Source organism: Anoplophora glabripennis, unplaced genomic scaffold, assembly GCF_000390285.2.
Source record: "Anoplophora glabripennis isolate ALB-LARVAE unplaced genomic scaffold, Agla_2.0 scaffold18, whole genome shotgun sequence".
Lineage (NCBI taxonomy): Eukaryota > Metazoa > Arthropoda > Insecta > Coleoptera > Cerambycidae > Anoplophora > Anoplophora glabripennis.
Window position 1 is genome coordinate 923,354 of NW_019416221.1, and position 25,541 is coordinate 948,894.

Genomic DNA, 25,541 nt, shown 5'->3' on the forward strand with positions numbered 1-25,541 from the left:
AAAGTGTATAAAGCTCTAAATAATCCAACTGCGTGTATGGTTTATGTTTGTATCGAAATTTAAACGTATTAAATTTGGATGGAGTTCATCTAACATAAAAATATAACTAAAACTTTCTTAATATGGAAATATGAAATGTTATGGTGGTCTATGTTTTCCACAAATACTGCAACGCGCAGCTATTTCGCGAGCCGAGGTGGTATCTACGACTTACGATTTATTTGAGAGGTATCCCTTTCTCTCAGTACTCTCAAAACAAAAACACTTAATAGTAAAATTGATATTTTGACAATGAAAGTTTTTTAATCATATGGAGTAACATATTCTATTTTTCTTTGCAAAGAGTTTTTTTGAAGGCAGTGAATTTATTTTTCTATTTGATTGTTCTGAAAAAGAAGGACACTCCAACCCACACCACTATGTCGGAAAATATCTTTTTCCATCTGATCTGATCGCAAATTACAGTTTTCGAAAACTCCTCTATGCTATCGATTATTTTTTATTTCGAAAGTAACTTAATTGGCGACAATGTTATTCTGTTATTCATATTCTATGATACCACTGATATGTTATGTTCGATGACTAACTTCATGCCATTATACTTCTAAAAAATTTCAAGATTTGTTTTGTCATCATTCGTTTTTGCCGATATATTACAGTTTTGCAGTAAAACAAAAAGATGTCTTTAATAATGAAACCTCATTATCCAGACTACTCTTCTGCTCCTGTTCAACATCAATTTAGTCCTTACGCAGATAATGGAGGGTAAATATTAAGTAAACCAAAATTTTTCAATGTAATTTATTTTTAATACATTTTTAGGAGTGTTGTTGCTATAGCTGGGGATGACTTTGTGGTAATAGGAGCAGACACCCGTTTAAGTGCTGGCTTTTCCATTTATACCAGAAATCAAAATAAACTGTTCCCTCTTGCTAAGACGACCGTACTAGGATGTTCAGGATGTTGGTGCGACACCTTAACATTGACACGTATTTTGAAGTCTCGCATGCAGATGTATCAACAAGAGCATAACAAAATCATGTCAACTACTGCATGTGCTCAAATGTTGTCAACGATGCTTTATTATAAAAGATTTTTCCCGTATTACATTTCTAATGTACTTGTCGGATTGGATAACGAAGGAAAAGGATGTGTATATAGCTACGATCCCATTGGACATTGTGAAAAAACTACATACAGGGCCGGTGGTTCTGCAGGAGCTTTACTTCAGCCTCTTTTAGATAACCAGATTGGTCAGAAAAATATGGAAATAGTTTCGAAAGAACCTCTATCTCGGGAGAAAGCACTTAACATCTTAAAAGATGTTTTTATATCTGCCGCAGAAAGAGATATCTATACAGGTGACAGTGTATTTATTAACGTTATTACAAAAGATGGTATCCAAGAAGAAACCTTTGAATTAAGGAAGGATTAAATAATTTTAAGCTTTGTAACTCACCAATAAAGGTTTTATAATTATATATTTTTTCTTTGGCGAAATAAAATTGTTAGTTTAATAGCTCTGTCTCTTAAATGATTTAATCGACAATATAAAGTAAAACCAAAAACTGAGAAAGGTTTTTTAATCACGATTATTTCTTTCAAGTGGTAAATATATCCCGAACCCTGTCTGGGTCTGCCACCCTTATTCTATTACTTTTACTTTTAAAATTTTTTCATCACGAGTTTCCTACGCGGGCCTTAAACTCATTGCGCAATATACGACAATATTAATTTTCACGAGCTATCACTCCATGATTGTTTTACTATGTAAAACTGTCTCGATTTAATCTGTTACAACCACATCCTATTAGGTACATACAATGTCAAAAAAACAAATTTCAAGTGCACCTCTTTATTCAAATTAATATTTTTTAATCTTTCGAAAATATAATCACAGTTTATAATATAAAGAAAAAGTTTTAAAAAATATTTTTAAAATTTTGTACATAATCTACTGGTTACATCCCTTCCTGCTGTGTGATATGGTCAAAATAAGAAACGAAATCAACTCTAAAATTATTACGAGGCATCCCCTTCATATTTTCTAATAATTGATGATACTTAAATAAATTATTTGCCAAATATTACACAAAGATTCTTTATTGCTATAAAATTAAGGTTAAACATTCATTTAGATCTAAATCAATAATTAGAAAAAATAATTGTGTGGATGTGGGTTCTTACAGTAAATGCAGGAATCCTACAATGACCAATTATAATGTAAATAGTAACCGCAAGACAGTCGTGATATCCGATGTTTCTGCATCCCCCAGTATACGCCTCTATTTTTTGCCTACTGGGGGTAACAACGGTTGGCCACGATCCTTTCCTCTGAGTTTAATGCCAATTACCTTTTCAATTTTACCGATGATCACATTGTTCGGTATACCCCTTCCGGCTTCGTAGTCTGTAATTACTTGAGGTTTTTCGTTAATTTTGGTGGCGAGCTCCTTTTGACTTAGACCCTTGGATTGACGGCCCTGCTGAATTAATTTCCCAACATCCAAGGAGATGGTATCATGTTTAAGTTCTTCAGTCTCACGGTCAAGTTTAGCAGTATTTTTTGTGGTCACATGTTGTTTATTACTTCCAGCACCCCCTAAATGTTTATAAATATTACTGAAACGGAACCTTCTAGAAATAAAAGCACCTTACATTTTAGTTGCGTCTCTACGGCAACACCTTGTCTTCTGGCAGCGTTGATGGCTTGCTCGCTTTTCATAGCCGAGGCTTTTGGGGCTCTCTTTTTTAAGACGGTGACAGTGTCCCAATCAGACATGATTTCCTCGTTTCTCTAAAAACACACTGACGTAAAAATAATGGAATCCTCTTTCATACGCAATACAAGTGTGAAGTTTGCTTCTTACTATAAAAGTGTGGTTTTAGAAACGTAACGGGATTGTGCGATGTGACGGGCACAAAACGAACAAGGATTAACAAAATTCGATTCAACAGCAACTATAAGCAATTATAACAACATGAACATTACTAAATATTTACTAAAAAAATGGGAGTTTGTTCATCTGTCCGCAGAAAATTTAAAATTAGCGCTGTGATGTCATTTCCGTTGCGTAGACATTTGTGTTAAATATGGCCACCCGTAGCACGTAGTCAACATCCGGCATCTTCTTTCATCAGTAATCGATCGCCATTAGAAAGCATCTATTTTTAGTAGTGTTTTTTGAGCATCAGTTTGTTGGTGTCCGGCAAGTGATATATCTTGCAACCGTTTAGTGATTTTACGTGATTTCGTACAGCTTTTGTTGCCAGAACAAAGAGAAAAGGTGAGAAAAGTTAATGTTGTTATTTTAAAATACATATATCTTCAAATATTCCGTTATAAAGTATAAATATATTTCGGCGTCAGCTTTCCAGCTAGCCTCCATGTTTGTTACTTAATTAATTCACTTTGTTATTGCTGTATTTAGTTGAAATTATCATGGCAAATAGAAGAATGGGCGGAATGGGCGGTGGCCAGAGGGGCAATCGCTCTTTTTCTCAGCATCAGCCATTTCAAGGAAGCAATGTTAGCCCCTGGCAAGGGAATATGCCTTCCAATAATTCTGTGAATCCGGGGTTACTTTCCCAATTAGCCTCCAACCCCCAGCAACTTGCTCTAGCTCTAACTAGCTTACTACAACCTCAACAACAACAAATGAACAATCCACCATCGTTACTTTCTTTGAATACATCTCCTGCTTTTTCTAATCAAGACCGAGATTTTAATCGGTTTGGTAGAGGCCGTGATTTCAGGCGACATGAGCCTTACAGTAAGGTATGATTTTATTACTTTTTCTAGCACAACGGATAAAGGTTTCTACAAGAAATATTTATTTGTCCATATTTATATAGTATTGGTTTATTTTCTGATGTGTAGGTTGAGAGTCATCATTGCTTAAAGAAACCTAAATTTTATTCATGTGTACACTACTCCTGTAACTTTAAATTTATTAGAATTTTATTTTTAGTTGCCTCAAGTGTTACAAATTTCTTTAATGTACCTGCCACGCATATATATTTCTCTTAATGTATTATAAAAAACACCTCGAGATCTAATTCCTGTACCTGTTTAAATCAATTTTATTAAATCTGTTCATGATGCTTATATTAAGCACATATTTTTCATACGAACAATTGAGGCAACTGTAATGTCATCTTCTTTCCTGTCTGTTCTTTCACTGTATCAAAAGTACTTTCCATGACATGAAATTAACTAAGAACAGAAATGTACAGTCGTAACATTTATTTTTTATTATTTTATAACTCGTCCAGAAGGTACAAAGTCTAGGTAGCATTCAAAGGTTTGTATTTCGTTGGTTCAGAGTTCCTGTTATTTTTATTCCAATAAAGAATTGATTTATTTATTTTTTACTCGGTACTCTGGAGTAACACGTTACTATTATACAGAAATTATATGCAAGGTGCCTTTAAATTTCATAAACTATCACAGTTCCATTTTTCACCAATTTTTCCATAAAAAAATTACACGTCTGTTTTAGAACAATAGAACAATAAACACTAGTGTTAAATGTGACGTGTTGCATTTTGAAACCAAATTCTTTTAGTATAAGAATGTATCAATTTAATTATTGAATATTGCAAATCTTCAGTAATTCATTTTCAAAGAAATTTGTTAAAAATAGGTAGTGCACATAAAAAAGTGCTAATTTGTATCAGTTGGTAAAGATTTGTTCTTTAGATGGTGGTGTTGACATTGGGACAACCCTAAGTACTTCCAAGTTTTTATTACATTTGAAAAAATAAAATATGAAAGTTTCAAAAAGATGGTTTAATCAAAATATCAAAGGTTTTTAATTTATCATTTTTAATCATCAATTGATGGTTTATTTATATATTAGCTTTGAAATATTGATGAAAATTATAAAATGAAGTAGATAATAGAACTAGAATTAAGTTAACTTCTATTATTAAATCATTTCCATATGTTGTCTCACTTCTTTCATTTTTCACTTCAGTTTTAATCTGTTCCACTGGCTGCTTTTTAAATTATGTTCTGGTTTAAATTTCAATTGAACATTTCATTAAACGTCATCATACTAAAACAATTTTTAAAATTTTACTATTATGTAGAAAATATGAATAAATTTGTAACAATCAGTGTTAAGATTAGTTTTGTGTTATTTTACGTAATCTCACTAAATTTATTGAAATATTTTTATTGTTTTTATTATAAATTAGCGAGAGGTCTATTACATTTTAAACTACTTCTCAGAATCGCAATGGGGGTTGGCGAACGATGGACTCCAAAAACCGTAATAATAATAAGGGCAAAGATAAAAAACGGTCTCCCTCCAGAGACCAGAAGAACAAGAAGGGGGATGTTAAAAAGAATGAAAAACCCGTGAAGGACAAGGAGGAAAAAAAGAAAGGCGACGTCATTGATCTGTCCGTAGACGAAGGCAACGACGAAGGAAATGAAGAAACTAAGAGAGACTGGAAGGACGAAAAGAATAATTCTGAGGAAAAGAAGTCTGAAAGTGGAGACGAAGACGAAAAGAAGAAGGATACGAGGAACAAGGAGGGTCCCTATTCTGGTGTTCCCGTGAAATTCTTAAATTGCTTTGTTTGTAACAAGGAAATGTGGGATGGAGAATCAATGCAGAAGCATATCAGAGGTAAACGATCGTATCTAATTTGTTGATATATGAAGTCCGTTTAAAAATATTTAAGAGTTGAATGACCTTTGGTTGATTGAATTCTTTCTTAGGGAAAGGCGTTTTGTTACTAAATGGTTTATGTATAATTTGCCATACTACATGTTTTCGTAATAATAGATAATTATTTTTGTTGTAAAATGCGGAAATAGGAAAAAATTTTCTATAGTAGCTGTTTTTACGTGCAAATCAATGTAAGCCATAAAATAGTTTTTACAATTCTAAAATTTTGAAATCTTTTAAAACGTGGACATTTCAAATTTCCCCCGAAATTGCCGCATGGTACCATTAATATGCACCCTTGAATTAGGCCGTGCCCACAAGCAGATGTTGAACAGTTTGGAGGAAAGCATCCACATAACGGTGAACATCCTCAGAGAGAACATGCGCCTGGCCGAAGAGAAAAAGGTTATCGAGTGGAACCGCATGCAACGCCTCCAGAAGTATCACAAATACAATGACGTGGAGAGCCACTGCAACATGTGCGATTTGAAGTTCATGGGCAAAATCATCGTCCATCGCAAGTAAGTTCGTTTTGATTTTTCCCGGTTATCGCCTTAACTCTTCGGTTTATTAGGACCGAGGGCCACCAACGCCTCAAACGTTACTTGCACCCCAACTGCGAGATGTGCGACAAGGAGTTCCCCGCCAGGATGGAATGGGTCGAACATCGTCTGACTCCCGAGCATTTGAGGAAGCTCCACGAAACGCTAAAGGACAAGACTGGAGACGAAGGTAAGCCGTTTATTAATCAAATTTGTCGTTATTCTCACGCGCGTTAAAATCTTAGATGGAGATTTGATAATCAAAGAGGAGGAATTGGATTTGGAGCCTCTCTTAGACGAACCCCTGCAGATGGAAGTGGAAAATCCCGTCTTGGAGCTGACCGATGATATGGCCGGTTTGCAGAACTTGATACCGGCCTACAAGCCGGACCGAGCCGTGTCCTCGCAGAGTTTGAAGCCGTTCGAGGGTTTCATGTGCAAACTGTGCAACAGGAGCTTCGAGAACGACGATCTCGCACAGGTACTTCAATTTTTTTCCTGTGAATTAAAACAAAATCGGTTTCGAACGGATTTTCCCTTTTAGGCTCACTTGAAAACCAAGAGGCATTACTACCAGTTCATCGAAGCCGCCAAACTGAAATACCAGCAGCATTCCAAGAAGGAGGAGAAGAAAGAGGAGAACGAAACGAACAATGAACAGAAGGAGGACGCCCAGGAAGGGAACAACGAATCTCAAACCGAAGGCGAAGGTAAGACTTTGCGGTGACGCGGTACGATTTTTTTCTAACGAGTTTTAAACTACAGCGGACGCCGACATGTACGATCCCGAGGAGGCCTGCAAGGAGGAGGAAACATCTATGGAGGTCACGAATGACGAGGGTGATCCGTCGGTGATAAGCCTGGACCTGAAGACCAGCTTGAAGGAAGATAGCGGCGATGAGGAGGCGAATTTAAAGGAAGAGAAGGAGGCGGAAGTCAAGGAAGAGCCAAAGATTGCTTCCACGCCTGTTCGTCAGACCAGAATGGGCGGCGGGGTGAAGAACGGCGCCGGCCCGAAGAGTAAGAAGGCACGTAAGCAGTAATAGTTAAGAGACGACACTTTAAAATTATTAATATCTATATCTACATAAATTTATTTAGATTTTTCTTTTTTTTTACATATATATGTTTATATAGGGATCTTTCTTCTATGTGTTAAGTAATTTTATTCCGAATTAGTTTCGGGATGTAGTCCTGATAGTGTTGCAATTCTGAAGGTGTGCCCGAGAGTTAAATTTCTTCGTGTCGTAAAAAACGTGGGATCCAATTTTTTGAACAAAAAAAGAAGCAAAAGCAAGTTTCACTCATTGTGTAATTTAGTATTAAACATGTTTATGGTAGGACTGAGCGTAAGGAGGGAATCTTCAAGACTTATTTGTGCGTCTACTCTTTTTTTTTATCTGTCGCCATAGGAGGACGTTTTATCGACAATTTCTATAAATATTACGGTTTTTAAAAAGTCGCCTTTATTGATAAATATCGAAAAACATTTTTTAATTTAAGGCGTTGAAAATGTAGCTCTCAAATTAGATAATAGGCCTGTTGTGTACGATCTCTAAATTTAAAAATAAAAAATATCCGTTTAATGTAGATATCCCTTAGTTAATTAATCAGAGGTTTAATGGTGTCATAGATTTTGAAAACGTCATAAAAATTCTGTCGTAGACATTAATTTTTGAATTCCGATGGATTGGTAATGAAATATCCTGTTTGTCAAACGATTTTATTGAGCTGTCATTAAAAGCCACACAGAAGCTCAAATCCATAAAAGGAACCGACTGCTACAGCTGCCGTACTGGGTATTTTTATTTGGATAATTTTTATGTTCAATGTTTGCAATATTTTGGTTCAATGTTTGCAATATTTTGATGACGTATCTGGTCGGTAATGAACGATTTTGATTATTTTATTACCCAGTACCCCAAAACTTTTTTTTGATACAACGTAAATCTGTAAATGGAAGAGGATTTAGGCACTACATAAGCCGACTATGTTGGTTCGGATAAAAAGTTGATATTAAAATTCCTTATATGGGTAATGTGCTGACGTCAACAGTAGAGCGAATGTATCATTATCCTGTAACACCCTTGATGCCTTCAGCGTTTAATATGCTACTAGTTGCTTAATTTGAAAATTATTTCATACAGCTGGTCGACATTTAATCTATATGGATGTTTCTGTCGGTAAATTGATTTGCTTCCGTCACAATGCGTTTTTAATTTGACACAGGGTGTTCTCATTCAATGTATCTCAAAATGCGATGATTATTGCAAAATAACAAGCTAGTAAGTTAATATAAATTAATGTGTTTGCACATTTTGAAGTACCGATAACATTGATTCTTCTCTACTGTTTGACAGTCGCAACAGTCTTGATTTTTTTCACTCTTAATAGGTCGGGGTTCGATACCATCTTGATATTAAAAACGAAAGTTAAAAAAAATTGTTTTCAATGTTTATTGAAAAATTTTCATAGAAATAAACATTTTTCACGAATTAATGGTTGGACATAAAATTTATTTTTTGCTTTTTCTGGCTTGAATACACAAAAAATTATTTTTTTAATTCCTACTTCTAAATATGCCCTTGCTCATTATAACTAGTCTACTTCATTGTATGTTAATTAAGAAAATTACCATTGATTATCGGATATTTATTTTTTATTAATCAATATTTGTAGATTTTTTTTCAATAGCTCTTGTTTCAGTTTATATAAAATTACTCAAAAATCGGCAGAGTAACGGTCGACGCGATTTTTGGGTAGTTTTTGGAGTAGTTACGATTTGACTGAAATTTGTTTTTGCTTGAACGATTAGTTGGCGGTAGTCCTGTCTCCATCTAAGGCGGCGGAGCAGACGGCAAAAGCGACGGGACCCTCCACGTTCCGCATACCAAAAATAAATTCAGCTAACAAAAATAAGTGAAGCATGCAGACTTTTCGTACAATCCTTTGTGTTTATATTTTCTTATATTAAAGTGATTGTATTTTTTTTACCTTTCGAAAGTATAGTTAGGACATGTTTGATTTAATATTTTAAATTGAGAAACTTCTACATTTAGTTTTTATGTTATGTATGACTAAAATATATAGAATGCGTATCACTGTACTGGTTTTATTATAACCCTTGAATGTAGCTTAAAAAATGGAGGAAACTGATATAAATAGTTTTTTATCACGTTTCGTGCTAATCTCTAGCACTTATTAACCCTTTCGCTGCTCCAGACGAGTTTATTCGCTAAAAGTTTATAGGACTCGAACTGCTCCAGGCGAATTAATTCGCTTGAATAGTTAAATTGGATCAGGCTGCTCAAACCGTATATATTCGCAACCATGCGCATTAGTGACTTGGTTTTTGCAATTGGTTTAGGGAATTTTTGCGGGCGGAGCTTATAGCGATTGTGGCAATTATTTTTATGGGAGGTACTGGTAATAATGCCGAGATTATTCATCTCTTTCAGTTTCTGTTTAGTACGGCTGTCGATATGCATTTTATTTAAAATAAAATCGTAAAAATATCTAGAAAATTGATACAAAGAACTGGAACAAATTTTAGCGAGGAGCGATAGCGGCGACAAGTTTGAGGAGCGTAGTGATGGATATTAATAACTAAACTATTAAAATTATTTTGAAACCTTTTAACATATTTTAATTTAAAACTGCTCCAGCCGAGTATACTCACACGGGGTAAACTTTCACGTACGGCACGGTAGCTACGTTCAGACGTATTGCGCAGTGAAAGGGTTAAAAAGTGGATATGTGCGTGAAACAAAGGAAGAAATCCATGTGCAATATAAGGTTCATGCTGCACAGTGGGATTTTTTGGTATGGATAAAATTCTTGTTACAAAAAAATTTTCATCTAATCGTAACAATCTTTCTTTTAAAATACTCGTACACATCTGTACTTTAAACAGGAATTGCGAAAATTTATTATTAGTGTATTATTTTGGCCTCAGAATTATAATTTTATTCGCTATTCTCTCATTTTTCCCTCCAATCCATTATAATTACTTCCTCAACTGAAAGTGTTTTTGTACGAATACGATCCACAAGAATCAGCGATCCTGACGTAACACCGAAGCTCAAGTAGGTAAGTCCATCGTCCTTTTTTTTTATATAAAATTTTTACCACATACATTTTTCTCCTTCGAGCCGCATTGTAATCCAAATTATGTGTAATATTTGCAATAATTACATCTTCATCTTCATCATCTAGTGGTTGGTCCTTTAAAAGTCCCATAGCACTGCGGCCTAATTAGGCCTATTGTGCGTCCCACTACTAGTCCTATTCAGCAAGTAGATTTGTCCTTTTTACAAAGTCCAAAAGCTTCCTTGCTGACACTTCTCTCAGCTCCTTGGGTTCCAAATAGGGTCTCCCAAGGAGCGCCATTCTGCTACGTGCAAATCCCGGGCACTCGCCCAGGATATGCAGAGAAGTTTCATCCGCCGATTCACATCCTCGGCAGACCGGACTGTCTACAAGCTTTAATCTATGTAGATGTTTCTTAAAGTGACAGTGTCCCGTTATGAGTCCTGTCACTCTCCTGAGCCGGATTCTATTCAAGCTCAGTAACTCATTCGCTCTTCCATTCGAAGGATACTCCATAAGCTCCTTGGAATGGCTATGGCCTGGCCTTGAAGTCCAGTATTTCCTATGTTCTGTCTCTGTCCATTTGCCCATAGCCCGCCTGACCACACTGGGAGATGTGCCACAGAAGGGCTCCGGGCCAATGAACACTGTTTCGGATCCCTTCCTCGCAAGTTCATCCGCTTTCTCATTTCCACAAATGCCTTTGTGCCCTGGCACCCAACACAGTCTGACTGTATTGTTGGTGGCCAGTTCAGTTAGCATTTGTAAACAGTCCCACACCAGTTTTGAACTTACCTTGTGTGCGGCTAAAGCTTTAATTGCAGCTTGACTATCAGAGAATATATATATGAGTTTACGTCTATAACCTCTACATGCAATAATTACAGTCTGTTAACAAATTATTGTCAACAGTGCGAGTTTTGTTGCTTAACATTTGCACATTGGTGGACTATACAGGCTGTTACAAATTCGCTTCTCATTACAGGGATCTCGAAAACGGTAAGAGATACGAAGTAGCTTAAATGACGTTGCATAATTAGGGGACCAACATTATGCGTCTAAAAAATCATTCTAACATTAGTTTTCGAATTATTTTGGAAATTCGTTTTTGATTCATTTCAGCCTTATTTGAAGTTATATTGAAAAAAAAAACACTCTCATGGCAACTTTTTGCCTTTCGAATGACAATCAATTTTTATATGTAACAGGGTTCGTAGCGGCGTGGAAAAACTGGGAAAAGTCGGGGAATTCATTATTCCCCGTAAAAAAAGGAATAGTCAGGGAATTTGATATTTGCAACTAGAAGTTTTGTAAAAGCAGGCCCTGGGTTGTTGAAAGAGAAAACTATTTATGGTTCTGAAACCTTTACAACAGGTTCTTTGGGTTTAAAAAAAAGATTACCGAGTCCAGTCTTGAAAAAGTTTAATGAATAAATACTATTTAGTATGTAAAAGTGAACTACAAGTGAATTAGATTTTTTTTATAAGTCGAGGAATTCTGTACTACTTTTGAACTATGAACTCTGATGCAACGTTTTGTCTCTCCAGGGCCATCATCAACTTCATTTTTTAAAATACTACCCTGGAAATTTTATTACATTTTTGCAAGCCTTCGTGACCCGCAATACTGTACTGTCTCAGCACGAACCAGATTCAGACGTTTTGTTTCGAAAAATTAATCTTCAAGTATTCGTTCCTAATTTATCTAAATTTTTTATTTAGATTTCTCTTTACTGAATTATCGTACACTGTAAGTATCGTTAGACCCTTTGAAATCCACCTAATTATTTAAACTATTACTAGAATCCTAAAACTTTTTGAGAAAATCGATAATTTCTAATCCATGAAAATTGTCCGAAAATTAAAATGCTCATCTCCAGGCGGCATAACACACAATTCTGCATGAATAAAAATCTTTTAGTGCAGTTTCTGAGCTACGGATGGCACCATGAAAATTTGGAACTATGTAATGCAGCTTGATAGGACAATCGACACAAGTGAGCGTTCCACTTCACTGAACTATTAATTGATTGGAGGTTTATATCACGAAAATTTTCAAAAAATTGTCGTATCGTGTGATATAATAATGTAATGAACATATTATAAGTTAGGTTCATATTCATTTTTTAACTTTTTTTTCCTAAATTTCTTATCGTTAAATCTTACTCGATTCATATACAGTGTAGGAAAGTACCGATGGTATATCAGAAGTTACGTGAGAGCGATAAAGTAAGCCATAGAAATCCATGTGATAGACAAGAATGGCCATAATGAAGGCGTCTAATAGTCAACGCCCATTTCGCCCTTCCACAAATAAAAAGTGGATCTTACTCACCTCCAGTGAAAGTTGCAATCCTGTGTAGCGTCTTTCGCCGAAATTGTTTGAATAAAATGCAGAATCAAACAAGACTTACCTTTATTAATGTAAATAAATGTGACACATTGGGAAGAGATTTTTTTTCAATCATGTATATTTTTAATAAGAACACAAATCAAAATGTCCAGTACAATTGAAATGTAGATTATAATAACACTTTTAATAAAATGAACCCATATGATTGACAGAAGAGGTAAAATACAAATTCAGTAACGCAAGGCGATCACAGATAAACAACTGTCAAATGTAACATGCATAACTTTAGAAGTTTTTTGTTTCCACCTTAAATTGCACATTTCGATTGATATGAATTATATCAACGCATTTTATAATATGTATATAATGTATATTCAATTATTTAAAAACATTCAGCTAATTCTAATTGTACTGGAAATACACATAACCTAAACGCCCGCTTCCACAACGTAATCGTCTGAGATCATTTCCACTGTTACCGTAGACAAAAAAAATTTGGTTTTAATTGCTTCTAAATTTTGCCAATCGCATTCAAATTTCAAATTGGGCCATCGTTACTTGGAGACGATCAAACTTTCTGGATTACCAATCGGATAATTTTGGTTAGAAAATTCTAATCCTGCGAGCACCCCATTTCCAACACGAGTTCCTTTCCCAGTCTAAAGAATACTCAGAGTAGTCGTCACCTCTTCCCTTAAAATATGGCAAAAACCCTGGTGCGTTTATGTGCGTGTGCAGTTCCAGTACCGAGATTAATATTAAAATGGTCACGCAAAGTGACAGTGATAGTACTAAAGTAAAAAGTCTAACATCCCAATACTTCAGTGCATTATTATATGTATAATAATAATAATAATAAGTTAGGAAGTATGAAGGCATATAGATAGTTTTATATTTATACAATTTTAAAAGTTTATTTTCAAAATGCGTATCAGTACTTGATATTATGATAGGGTTGCTCCCCGTCGGTCTCGACGATCGGTATGATAATATCAAGTGTAAATACAAAAAGCTATTCAAAATGAAGGATAGCTATCACAAATAATCGCTTATTTACTCGCCCAAGAGGTCTGGGCTATTGGAGGATGATTAACATTTACAACTGGTATATTCAGCAACAAATAATGAGTCCAGGTCCCGATATAAGGAAACGCCACAACATACCAATTAAGAGGATTTATACATAACACGGTAACAATACTCGGCGACTTCCGTATATCGGGACCTCGACTGGAACCACCAAAATATCGGTAATAAATGTATTCAGTCGGAACACAACTGAAAAGTCGTGATCTACGCATATTTAAATTAAAAGTATATTTAGAACATGTCAACTAACCACTCGTTTACAATAATTATCCCAAGAGTACCTAGTTAATAGAAAATGTCATTTATTGCTTAGTCATACCACATTCCGCTCATACCAGAGGAATTAGCTACTCTACAACACTAATTTTACAAATAGAAAAGTTTAACTTAAAATTTTAAGGAGATAGGTCGGCCACTCCGCTCTTTCATTACATCGACGGATTAACACAAACGTTTCCAATCTCCCAATACTCGACTTTGTCGTTTCGTTCCAACATTAATTTACTTGCTGAATTTATACGAAAAGTAAACCAGTAAATATTTGCAAATCACAATTAACTAGTAAATTGTAATTATATGTGAATAAAAATAATCCGGCTCATGAAAATAATTACACGAGGATTGCCTTTTATATTTCGGGAATGGACGATTGTGGTGCTGCCATCTGATGACTGACGTCCCTATCGTAAAGTTCTACTTTTTATCAGTATACTTACTCAGAACGGTTTGATGTACAGGCGCTATTTGCCTTGTCTGCAGCAACTTGAAAAATTCATCTCGGCCAAAAAACGGAATTAAAATGTGAACTAATATTGCAAGATCGTCATGTGACTTATTGTGAGACTGAGGCCTCCTTTAGCATTAGTGGGAGCAGCATACATCCAATATTGCATGAAGACGCGTGGAGCCCACATAATTTGACAAACACTAAATAAAGCTCGTGTTGATTGGTTCAAATAAATGCTCAAGAAATACACACCTATGACATCGTAACAGGTAACGAATCATGGATTTATGCATATGAACCCGAAAGTAAACAGCAGTCGACTGTATGGCTCATTCAAGATGAGCCAAATCCAAAAAAAGTTGTTCGCTCACAAAACATTTCCAAGCAAATGGTCGCCTGTTTTTTCGGAAAACCCGGACGTGTAGTAACTGTACCATTACAACGTCAGATGGTTAATTCCGAATGACACACAACCATTTGTTTGCTAGAAATCTTCAGAAAAATGAAGGAAACCAACCGCCGAACACGCTTCATTTTCCACCAGGACAAGTTGAAGCAAGACTTTTTGAGCACTGAAAAAATTGAATTTTTTATTCCCGTGCATCAAAAACACTTTTTTGAAGTGGTGGATGCGTTCAAAGTACATGTTTTGGAGGTACCTAGATCGGAATGGAGTAATCGCTTCAAAAATTGGTTCAAGCGCATGCAAAAATGTATTGATCTTCATGGAGAATATTTTGAGGCGCAATAAAGCCAAATACGATGATTAATGTTTTTTCCATTCTCTATTCTCGAACTATAAAAGTTAACCCTCGTATAATGAATATTTTAATTTTCCTTCTGCGTATTTCCTAGAAAACTGGAGTTGAGCGATCTAAGTCCTTAAAAAACGATATAATAAGCTACAACTGTATATATACAGACGAGAGGTAGTGAAAATGACAACTTGGTGATGACACAATTTGGTGATTAGCCTAACATATATCTAAATATAGTTTTAAGAACCGATTAAAATATGCCCCAAACTTTAATACACTTGTTAAGAATTTTAACAGCGAAACGATAAGAATTTAGGAAACGTGTAAAAAGAATTTGTAAGCGTAAATATCAGTCACATAAGGGTAACGAAGAGAATTTAAAAACTGTTAAAAAACGATCGGTAAAGGACTGGCGGAATATAAGCAAGTTTGTTATGGTTTTTGTATAAAAGTTAAGGGACGCCATATGAAATTTTTTGATATTCTTCTAAAGTTAATCCGATAGTTGGTTGAGATATTTCCTAGTAATTAACTATACCATAATTATATGTATATAATATATTATAGAGTAAATTTACAGAATTTTAATAAGATTAATAGATATATAATTTAACGCGCATGCATACAACAGAAGTTCAATCATTCATACCAACTCTGTGTCTGAGAGAAAGATTCCTCCTGGCGCTAACAATCTCTTCTATGGATAATAATGGTGCTGGAGATTCATATTATTTAATTGCATTTGAAGGTGGGTCAACACTGAGTGATTAACACATATTTGTACATTTATATACATACTTTGTAAGGAGGCGTCACGCTCAGACAAAGAGGAAAGTTAATATTAACCATTTAATAGTATAACACAATTTGTACAATGAAAAAAATAAAAATAAGTACAACTCGTAGCAAAGATGTGTGATTTTGTCTTAATATTAAATCAAAGACATTGTTTAATATTAATAGAGAGATAAATGTACTTATTTCGCACAATTAGTTTATTACTCGGCAATGAATTAAATATTTATAGCAATATCTTCTTTTAAATTAAACACACAAATAGTGAAATTCATGATGATCGGTAATGGCCTTTGATGAAGAACAATGGGATGGTGATTGGATGACAACAGTGGCGACAGGTGGGTATGGCACGCTCATATCACTCAACACGTGCGACCAGCCAGTTCCAGCTCGCCGTTTCACACTGCTGACCGACATTTCTTATTGCGAATTTCTCTAGCACAATATAATTCACACTACTGATTCTACTGGTTACAACAAATTTATGACGGATACAATGACATTTACTTGTAAATAATAAAAGGGTAGATCTCTCTTAACATCATCAGCCGGTGCTACAACGTCAACCCAGTAGATATTGGAATGTAGTCGGATGTAGTTATCCCCAAGCACGAAAGGAGGGAGCAGTAGAGCAGTGTGCAAGAGCGAGGCGCGCGAACGGAAGATGAGAGAGAATAGAGAGAGGAGGAAGCAGACCAGCTACTTGTTTCAGAGGTTGTGAACGAGCCTGTCGTCGCAATGAAAAAAATGTAACTATAACCTAATAAAGATGTAAAATGTAGAGTGCCACTGCTTAGGAATCGCTGATCCATCACGTAAGATCCTGCAAAACAATTTTCCTAAAATTCTACAATTTCCTCATTTTTCGTTGTTTATTTCCACATAGTTAAACATAAGGTGTAAAAGCAACAAACCAAAAAATTACTGAACCTTTCAAAATTTTTCTCTTCGATTAAATCACACTGAGACCTTTCCAATAATACCAAACGTATTTTATTCTTTTTTTACCAATGCGGCAAAGATATTACATAAATCCTAAAAATAAACAACCAGGTTCAGGATGTTTTGGATGGCCTCGATTGGAGGACTTAGAAGCTGATTTGGATTCTCAATAAGGTGGTTAAACAAACGATGCACAGAACCGTGGTTTTAGGATGAAAAATATTTCAAAAAATTTAATAAATAAATGGTGTGCAAATTTAAAAAAAAAGTTATATCGCAATGAAGATTATGAGATCAAAGTTTTGTGTTCACGATATGTGAATAAAATGGCATCGATGTGAAAAAAATTAAGTCACAGTCTCATCTCAAACCAGTGGTGCAAATATCAGGTACATTGGGTCAGTTTTGTTCAAAATTTTCCACTAAATAGACAAACAAAAACAAAACACAAACTCGTGTCAAATAAAACAAAACTATAACTTTCCACAAACTTTTTGAAGACTGGCGTGCTTTGTGACAGTTGGTGTTTTGTTTTTTGGATCCGCTCGGAAGCGGTCACATCAAAAGGTTTCGACGTGTTTTGAAACTCGAGTCTGTTTAGTGGAAACGGTCGTGTTGTTTTTTCTATTTTCGCCTTGTATTTCGATAGTATATAAACTAACTAACCAAGTAAACACTTTAACCCTACATATGTACACCTACTTTTTCTAAGGACTTCAGCCACAACTAAGAATAACAAAATCTTCTCTAAACATGTTAGTTGGTTATTGAAAAAATGTGTTCTAACTTCTTCGCGACAACCAGTGGGGAAAGGGCTAAAAACAAAAACAAAACTCAAGCAAAATGTAGCCCGATTGATGGAAACAATAATTTTGGGTTTGTTTCAGTTTTGTTTTTGTTTTTCAGGTTCTAGAAAACACAAACGCAACATAAACTCAACTGTCCGTTTGGTGGAAAACCGCCATTAGCTGTGTCAGGTGTTCGGAAAGTAAATTTCTAAGCTTCATTACTACAAACATTTATTTTATTTTTTATTAGTGCATTTTAAATTGGAGTGTGGATCATTGATTTGATCCTGATGTTTGTATATTTATATTATTTATAAAAATTCTTCATATGCTTCAGAGAAGATAAATTAATTATTTGTTTTTTGTAGTTTACTAAAATAGGAATTTTTCAAATATGGATGGACTTTATCTGCAAAAAATAAAATTTTTCCATTTTTTCCCTCTACAATGTTACTTTTGTTTATTTGTTTCGACGAAATGTCTGAAAGTTCATTGCAATGTCGCTCTTACACCTCATAGTTGTCGACCGGCTAGTGATGACACTACTTTTTTATATGCATACCTGCAGCTGGCTAATGTGATGTCCTAGTTAAGTTTAGCTCACGAATGTGCATTAGACTGAGTGTGATTATGGTCCTGTGGCGTTTCTTCAGCCGGTGAGGGAGGTGCGTCCTTCCTAGGAGGCATGCGCTCGTTTATTGCATCTAATCCCTTAGCCTCTGCGAAACTCGTAATCTTGTGATTGGGGGAGAATCCTTGTAATGCTGAAGAGCAAATCACGGTTGTAACGGTAAACCAAACAAAAGAAAGCACCCGATAGAAAGATGTATTTCGATAGCAATTCGGAATATTTCAACGGCAAATGATATTTACCATTTTTGAGACTCGTTTTTCCTCCTGAGAGTGCGCCTAGAGGTAGTGCACCAGTTGGTGTAAGACCCTTGAGTTGCAAAACAGACTCGCTTTCCTCTCTAATTAACAGAACAGTTAATCACAAAACAGCTAACCAGACTGGAGTCCCAAAATTGTACAAATAATACATTTTTCCCATTTGCACGCATATGACATGAAATAAGATACCTAAGCTGGAAGATTGGGAACTTGTAAACATTTATTTATGAGATTTATCGGCTACTATTTTGGAACTCTGGTATAATAAATTTCATTGAAATTTTTTTCGATGAAATATTAATGGAAAAATAGTACTTGCCGTAGCACCGAAAATACACGGGCCATTTTCCCGATTGCCCTGATCTTGTTCCGTATGACCTCCTTCCGTAGATTTGCTGCTGTACCTAAAATATAGAAAAAACAATTGTACGTTCGGCCTCCTAAAAGTCTACACTGTGAGTGCACATTCTAATACGTTGGTGGACACACAACCGCAATTTTTAAACCAGTTAAATTAAAAATTCAGGTGTACGATATACTGCATAAAAAAAGGTTGTGATAGGTAGTATGCACACATCAAGTGTCATCTATGGTACTTTAACCGAATTAATACATGACTTGGTCTAGGTTTCATGCCTGTGAATCTAAAAAATGTTTAGGTACAGGGTAATTCACATAAAACGAACAGTGGACTTGTTATTGAGAATAAATTTGATTTCAAGTCTTTGTTTTCACTGTCGATATTGTGTGGATTTTAGTGTACCTGCTGAAAGTAATAAAAATTAAAAAAAAAACAATAATCACTTAGAGCTCAAATGATCGTTTACTCAAGCAGCTACTGAAAGAAAAAATTATTAATTATTCTTATTCTGTGACTACTCGTTACATTTCTTGTCTTACATATACAAGATGAACACATGACATTTTCATATACATGCACACAACAATAAATTCGAATATATATCCAAGATCTTTTGACCTCTATAATAATTCCCAAAATAATATTCCAGGCAGTTCTCTTTAATCGCAAAACATAACACAATACACGACAAAATGACAGCAATAAACAGTTCTAGGCATATAATTTGTAGAGAATACAGAATAAAGCTCTGAAATAAAAATGCCATGCCAAAGAGCAACAATCACAGCGAATTAATTGCATGTAAATACTGTTGACTATTATATTTGGCACGAACAAGATACTCGTATTTAGACAGCAACCTTCACTGTTGGTACATTTTACACAAGCACTCTACCTACTCTATTTTGAACAACCAGTAAAATGTACCAACAGCAGAAATAAAAGTAGTGTAGACGTAAAAAAACAGCACATGCTTCAGTTTTTAACTAAGTCACACCACCTGGTTTGAAATATCAAAATTTGAGATTGACAGTTTTTCAGGATGATCGCTTCATCATCATCTTTTCTTTACAATTTTGATTTCAACAGTATTTATAAGCTACTCGACAAACAGCTACGGCAACTTACCAAAATACACAGTTGTCAGCCGCGCCGTGGTTGAAGAAATCGACAGCAAATGGGCAGTGGCACAAAGTGTAGCGAGCGTAGAAGTATAGAAAAAATAAAACAAATGGTGCATATAGAAATTATAGCTTCATACAGAACAATGAACGAAAAAGTTACAAAATCACAATTCGTGGTTCAAGTAGACGGTTTTCTCTGCAGACATTCAATATACTGAAATGGGTTCAGTTTCTACTTGCACCACAAATATGTTTATAAAACAGTATTTGAATGGTTTTAAATTATAACATATTTAGAAATACATTAAAAGAAAATGTGTTACTGAAATCAGCCAAAAAAGATTTAAAAATCGATAAGCATATTTCACAAAAAACTTAAGCAGAACTGCTTAAATGTTAAAAATCTGCAAAAAAGCAAAAAACATGTAACTAAGAAAAATAACCTAAACAAAACGCGGACAGTTTTTAAAATACAAAATATGTTCAAATATATCGTATTATTTTCAAAACTTGCTTCCAACAGGGAGTAGCAATAATGCCAAATATATATAAAAAGTTATACATATAACTTGTCTTTTAAATCGTATGCGCTTGCATGCTTACAAATCTACCTAAACAGTAATAAAAAACATCTAAGAAAGAGGATTAGATCTATGCTACCAATGGAATGTAGAAAATTTCAAACGAAAGAAAGAGAACGATATTCGAAATGGTATGAAATCGCGTGGCCAGGATTGTTAGTCTTTCCGATTCCAAAAAATATCATTGCATATCATAACATTTTTCCAAATAAACTGTTATGCCATTTTGGGAACAATGCCTATTCACGAAGAATGGATGTTCTTCTATTCTTTAGTCGATTTCTCTTACATTAAAATATTTGAAAACGTACCACACTCAACCATATAAAAGTCCGAAAACAATTCACTGGGTAACAATAAATGTTTGAAAATGCTATGAAAAATCTAAATACTGTAAAAATGTTAATTATAAAACAATATACCTACTTAATTATGGATGTCAAATTGACGAGAAAGTTATTTTTTTAAACAAAAGTAATTTAACAAAATTTACGAACTAAGATTTTATTTGAGTCATACTTTGACTTTGATTGAAACTTTATTGGCTGACAGTATTTTCGTTTCAAATTTTCTATACAAACTATACATATTATCTCTTTATGTATAATAAAATACTCTTGGATAGTCTTTAAAGTATGTAGGTATTATATCTTAGGTTAGTTGAAGTATTATAAAACTATATTAATTTGGAGGGCCAAATAATTTGCAAAAGGTCAACAAAATATTTAAGAACGGTTCTGTTTCTAATATATGTGAACTTCTTTCACTTGATAATTCAAAGCCATTGCCGTCAGTCGCAACCATTTCTTTTTTTCTTTTTTTGGTGGAAAAATTATAGACGAGATGTTATTGTATGTATAAAAAATATAACTTAACAGTAGCTAGAACCCCTTTATATTGATTTGCAACTATTTTCTGTTGGGTCTGAGGCCATCTTAAAACAGAAAACTGTCAACAATTAATACACATAAGGAGCATCAGCTTCTTGCACCTGCGGGAAGTGCGTAAACGAAGTATGTATGACACACCACAAGCGTTTGAGCAGCAATCACGTGACGGGGGATTTATCAACGTATATACAAAACATGTGGTTCTTCCCATAAACCGTTATTAATTTTTTTTTACAAAATTTACAAATAGTACGCGTTACTAGGAATCCGTTCCCTGAAAAATCCCACAGTTATTCTCTAATTTTTTACACCAAAAGAATGTGTATCTCGTTTTCATAACGCCTCTCTAATTGAAAAAGATTATTACAATCGGTACCTAAATAGTAAATAAAATTACGATGTCGGAGAATCCTTAAGCACAAATTACTGTAACATAGATAAAAATTGTTCACAACCACCGCCACTGCCTAAAGCCATAGGCGTCCGCAGAAAATTTGCCATAAGCTTATAAAACTAAAAAAAAGATTTTGGAAAATCTGTTAGGTATCTGTTGGCATAAGGAACTTACAGTTTTTTCCCTTAACTTGAACCACTGTGTATAGAAACGAAATGTCTTACATTCAAGGAACTTATCTCCGGGAACGAATTGTATGAATTATTCATATTCCCCTGTTACTCACGTTTCTGCTAAACGGGTCAATTGCCATTAAGTAGTCATAAACATTGTACGTTGTCGGTAGGCACTTATCTGTCTCAAAGGGCCCAGAACAAAAAGTACGAGACTTGAATATTAAATTTCGTTTTTTAATTTTTTGGAGAAGGTTCTGCTAAGAACTCATTAAAGGAGAAACAATTACTGGCGCCTGTGGAGAATTAATGACTTTCTCAAGGAATTTATGTTTCGTATTTTAACAGACAAGTCCTTGAAAATTATTCATCGAGATATTTGGCAGTTGCATTGTTTGTTTTTTTTTTTCATATGTATAAAATGGAAATCATAAAAGTAGGCGAATTAAACAAAAGTCCGCACCCGAAACCAAATTATAACAAGCATCTTAATGTTTACAGTAAAAAAGTTGATTTCAATAGATACCGACATTCTTTTCAATCAAACACTCTATACTTCCGGTGTCGGTTTAACGAAGTTGGCTCACGTTTAAGGTCAACTTTCTTTTTTTTTTTATGGCAACACAATTTCTGTAAACGTATTCTGAATGGGCGAGAAATTTAACGTTCGGAGACGTGGTTACGGTATTTTGTCATTTTCAACGTTAATGCAAAATGACCTCTACAAATTGGGGACCACCATCTAGATTTGAGCTTGGAGGTCATATTCAAGGTTATTTCAATATCAACTCGTTTTTGAAGGAAATACCTCTGATTACCGTGATTCCAGCATTTTCTGGTGCAGCAGGATTTGAATTATATTATGGTGACTAGCCGAGACCAAATAAGAGTCTTTTTATGTCCACAAAATCAAAGTTAACAACGGTTAACCTTCATATAACCTTGAACACGAACTAATTTCGTTAAAGACGTATGACCTAGTCTAATACATTGATTTTTTTCCTGGGGGTTATTTTGAAACTAAAGAAAACTTATTTTCAAATTCCACTAAAAAAAAAACAAAATACACTTAAAATACTTGATAGTTTTTGAACTTTTTACAAATACGGACCAATATTGTTGTTAAGAAAAGAGAAAAATGTTGACTGATTTAGTTCAAGATTCCTAATAACAAAAAGAGTGGTATACACTAAAATAACTTACTGAAGAAACTGATATGTTAAATGATAAGCGTTTTTAATTTTTCCCTAAAATTTTAAAAGTAGAATTATGTGAATAGGTAATTGTATCATTTATTTTATAAGGAATGACATACCCACATTAATATTAACATATGAGAGAATAATTTATAAAGGCTTCGATTTCTCAGTAAAATATGCGTTTTCCCCCCACAATTTGGAATTATTGCTGCCGCATCCGCTAACACCAATTAAAATAAAAAAACACAAATTAACTACTAACCAGGCATTCTAGGATTATCAACTACAGAATGATAACGTAAAACGAAATAAAATAAAAACTGAATCTTACCATCTGATTTTCCAAGTAGCATTGAAAAAACAAAACAAAATGATGTAGTATACGGCAACGAATCTGCTGTTTTTTCACCTACTTAAAGTCACTAATTTTCTAAATATCTCAAATGGTGAAAAGGTATGATCGTGATTATCGTAAGAGAGGTCCAAATCGGATATTTATTAAACGATTTGCCATACTTAAAAAATTAGACTTCTGAGTGGTACCCCAGAACTAATCATTACCAAACTACTTCTATCACAACTAACAGCAAACTATACAGGAGGTTTTACGGTTGTAGCAAGACAGCGCTAATAGCAGGCTACATTTATTTGGAAAATTTGGGTTTTGTTTAGGGTAACTGTTGTTCGATATTACTTTTTTATGTACATTGTGATCAACTCGGAATTCTCCTTCTTTACATTGACTTTTTGATGTAATTTTTCGAAATATGAATGATTTTATCATTGAAAATGAACACATCTAAATGTCATGTTAACTTTTCTATCAAAAATCGTTTAGCACAGGCAGTACCTATAAGAATTCTTAGTAAATCACTATGTACCAAATTACACGTTCAAATGAATTTTTTCCATTAATAATTTGGTGCTGCAAATTAAATAACGCGATTAAGAAGTGTTCAAAATCTGTTTCCAAAATAAATTTTTTCCGAATAAAATGCATACAGGATTCGTATAACATCGAAGAAATGTAGGTTTATCTGAATATGAATGGAGGTTTAAACAATATGGCAAAAATACCCAATTAAACACAGCAACACTAAATACCACAAATAAATACACTAGTCACAAAGCAGCTCAAGGGGATGATTCCAATTAAAAGAGGTGACAAGTGGGATTGCCAAAAAAAATAATTTTCCACCAAATTTCTTATTTCTCAAAGATAAGAATTTTTTACTTTCGTATCCTGAAACTAGAAATTTCAAATTGAAATTTGGTGTTTTTTTAATGACATCCAAAAAACCGGGTTAAAAGGAGGTTCAAGATATTTTATTGCGTGAATCGTTCAAAGGTCATTTTAGATGAAAAATCCGCGGAGTGCTATTAAATTAGAGGGTGGAAATTGGAGATAGGGGTGAAAATGCACCCCTTTCAGTTTTTTAATTGTAGCTCGAAAACGAAACAAAATTTCGCTATAGTTCATAGGAAAAGTTATTTAGAGAATTGAATTTCCCATGGAAATGGAAAAAATTTAAAAGGAACATTTTATGCAAAATAATCGTTAATAAACAATTTGAAAAAAAAAGAAAAAAAATCAATTTTTTGATTTTTTTTTACTTTTTTGCCTCTAGTTTTTTTTGAGTAAAGATAGGTATAGGCAATGCTTCATAAAAAAAATAGATAAAATTTCCTTCAAAAAAAGAGGTCGTACAGTATTTTTGGATGAGAATTGACTGATATATGGCCGCTCAAACTTAGCCAATTTTTCGATTTTCGTCGCATTTACCCTTATACGTTTTAATTCTTATTTTTTTGCAAAAAAAAAGATTAGTTCAAGGATTTTCATCACATGACTTTTTTGAAGGGTCGTTAAAAATAAAAAACCGCGGGTTGCTATTAAATTAGAGGGATTAAATTGAAGATAGGGGTGAAAATGCACTTTTGCAGTTTTTTAAATATAGCACGAAAACGAAGCAAAATTTCGGTATAGTTCATAGGAAAATTTTTCTAGAGAATTGAATTTCCCATCGAAATGGCTTATTTAAAAAATTTAAAAGAAAAGTTGTATGCAAAAAATCGTTAATAAACAATTAAAAAAAAAAAGAAAAAAATAGTTTTTGAAAACGCATCATATTGAAGGGAATCTCATCTAGTTTTTTTGTACA

At 34.1% G+C, this 25,541-nt stretch overlaps 4 protein-coding genes across 9 annotated transcripts in view; 2 read left to right on the forward strand and 2 right to left on the reverse strand.

Annotated features, from left to right (window-relative positions):
* Positions 1–586: 586 nt before the first annotated feature.
* On the forward strand, positions 587–1,479 carry LOC108908217 (proteasome subunit beta type-1). Its single transcript, XM_018712166.1, has 2 exons — positions 587–765; positions 823–1,479. Exons 1-2 carry the CDS (start codon positions 680–682, stop codon positions 1,433–1,435), a joined length of 699 nt encoding a protein of 232 aa, XP_018567682.1. The 5' UTR covers positions 587–679; the 3' UTR covers positions 1,436–1,479.
* A 360-nt stretch (positions 1,480–1,839) lies between these two features.
* LOC108908214 (endothelial differentiation-related factor 1) lies at positions 1,840–2,873 on the reverse strand. The gene is made up of 2 exons (XM_018712162.1): positions 2,659–2,873; positions 1,840–2,602 (listed from the first exon to the last, which is right to left on the reverse strand). The coding sequence occupies exons 1-2, from the start codon at positions 2,780–2,782 to the stop codon at positions 2,286–2,288; spliced, it is 441 nt and encodes a 146-aa protein (XP_018567678.1). The 5' UTR covers positions 2,783–2,873; the 3' UTR covers positions 1,840–2,285.
* Positions 2,874–3,118: 245 nt separating this feature from the next.
* On the forward strand, positions 3,119–9,325 carry LOC108908258 (zinc finger protein on ecdysone puffs). Of its 2 annotated transcripts, XM_018712227.2 has the most exons (9): positions 3,119–3,287; positions 3,432–3,778; positions 5,237–5,639; positions 5,989–6,202; positions 6,256–6,413; positions 6,469–6,704; positions 6,768–6,933; positions 6,989–7,251; positions 9,039–9,325. In XM_018712227.2, exons 2-9 carry the CDS (start codon positions 3,443–3,445, stop codon positions 9,144–9,146), a joined length of 1,884 nt encoding a protein of 627 aa, XP_018567743.1. In that variant the 5' UTR covers positions 3,119–3,287; positions 3,432–3,442; the 3' UTR covers positions 9,147–9,325. The 2 variants fall into 2 exon arrangements, with proteins under 2 accessions (XP_018567743.1, XP_018567744.1); XM_018712228.2 differs by having other exon boundaries at positions 6,989–9,136.
* A 6,456-nt stretch (positions 9,326–15,781) lies between these two features.
* The window catches only part of LOC108908259 (serine/threonine-protein phosphatase 2B catalytic subunit 2-like), a 147,600-nt gene continuing 137,840 nt past the window's right edge, over positions 15,782–25,541 (reverse strand). For 2 of the 5 annotated variants that reach the window (XM_018712233.1, XM_018712230.1), the window contains 4 exons: positions 18,977–19,052; positions 18,640–18,737; positions 18,329–18,530; positions 15,782–16,859 (listed from right to left, as the gene is read on the reverse strand). In XM_018712233.1, the coding sequence (XP_018567749.1) occupies positions 18,367–18,530; positions 18,640–18,737; positions 18,977–19,052 (338 nt within the window). In that variant the 3' untranslated portion in view covers positions 15,782–16,859; positions 18,329–18,366. Of the gene's footprint in view, positions 16,860–18,328; positions 18,531–18,639; positions 18,738–18,976; positions 19,062–25,541 lie in introns of all 5 variants that reach the window. The other 3 variants (XM_018712232.1, XM_018712229.1, XM_018712231.1) reach the window with 2 other exon arrangements.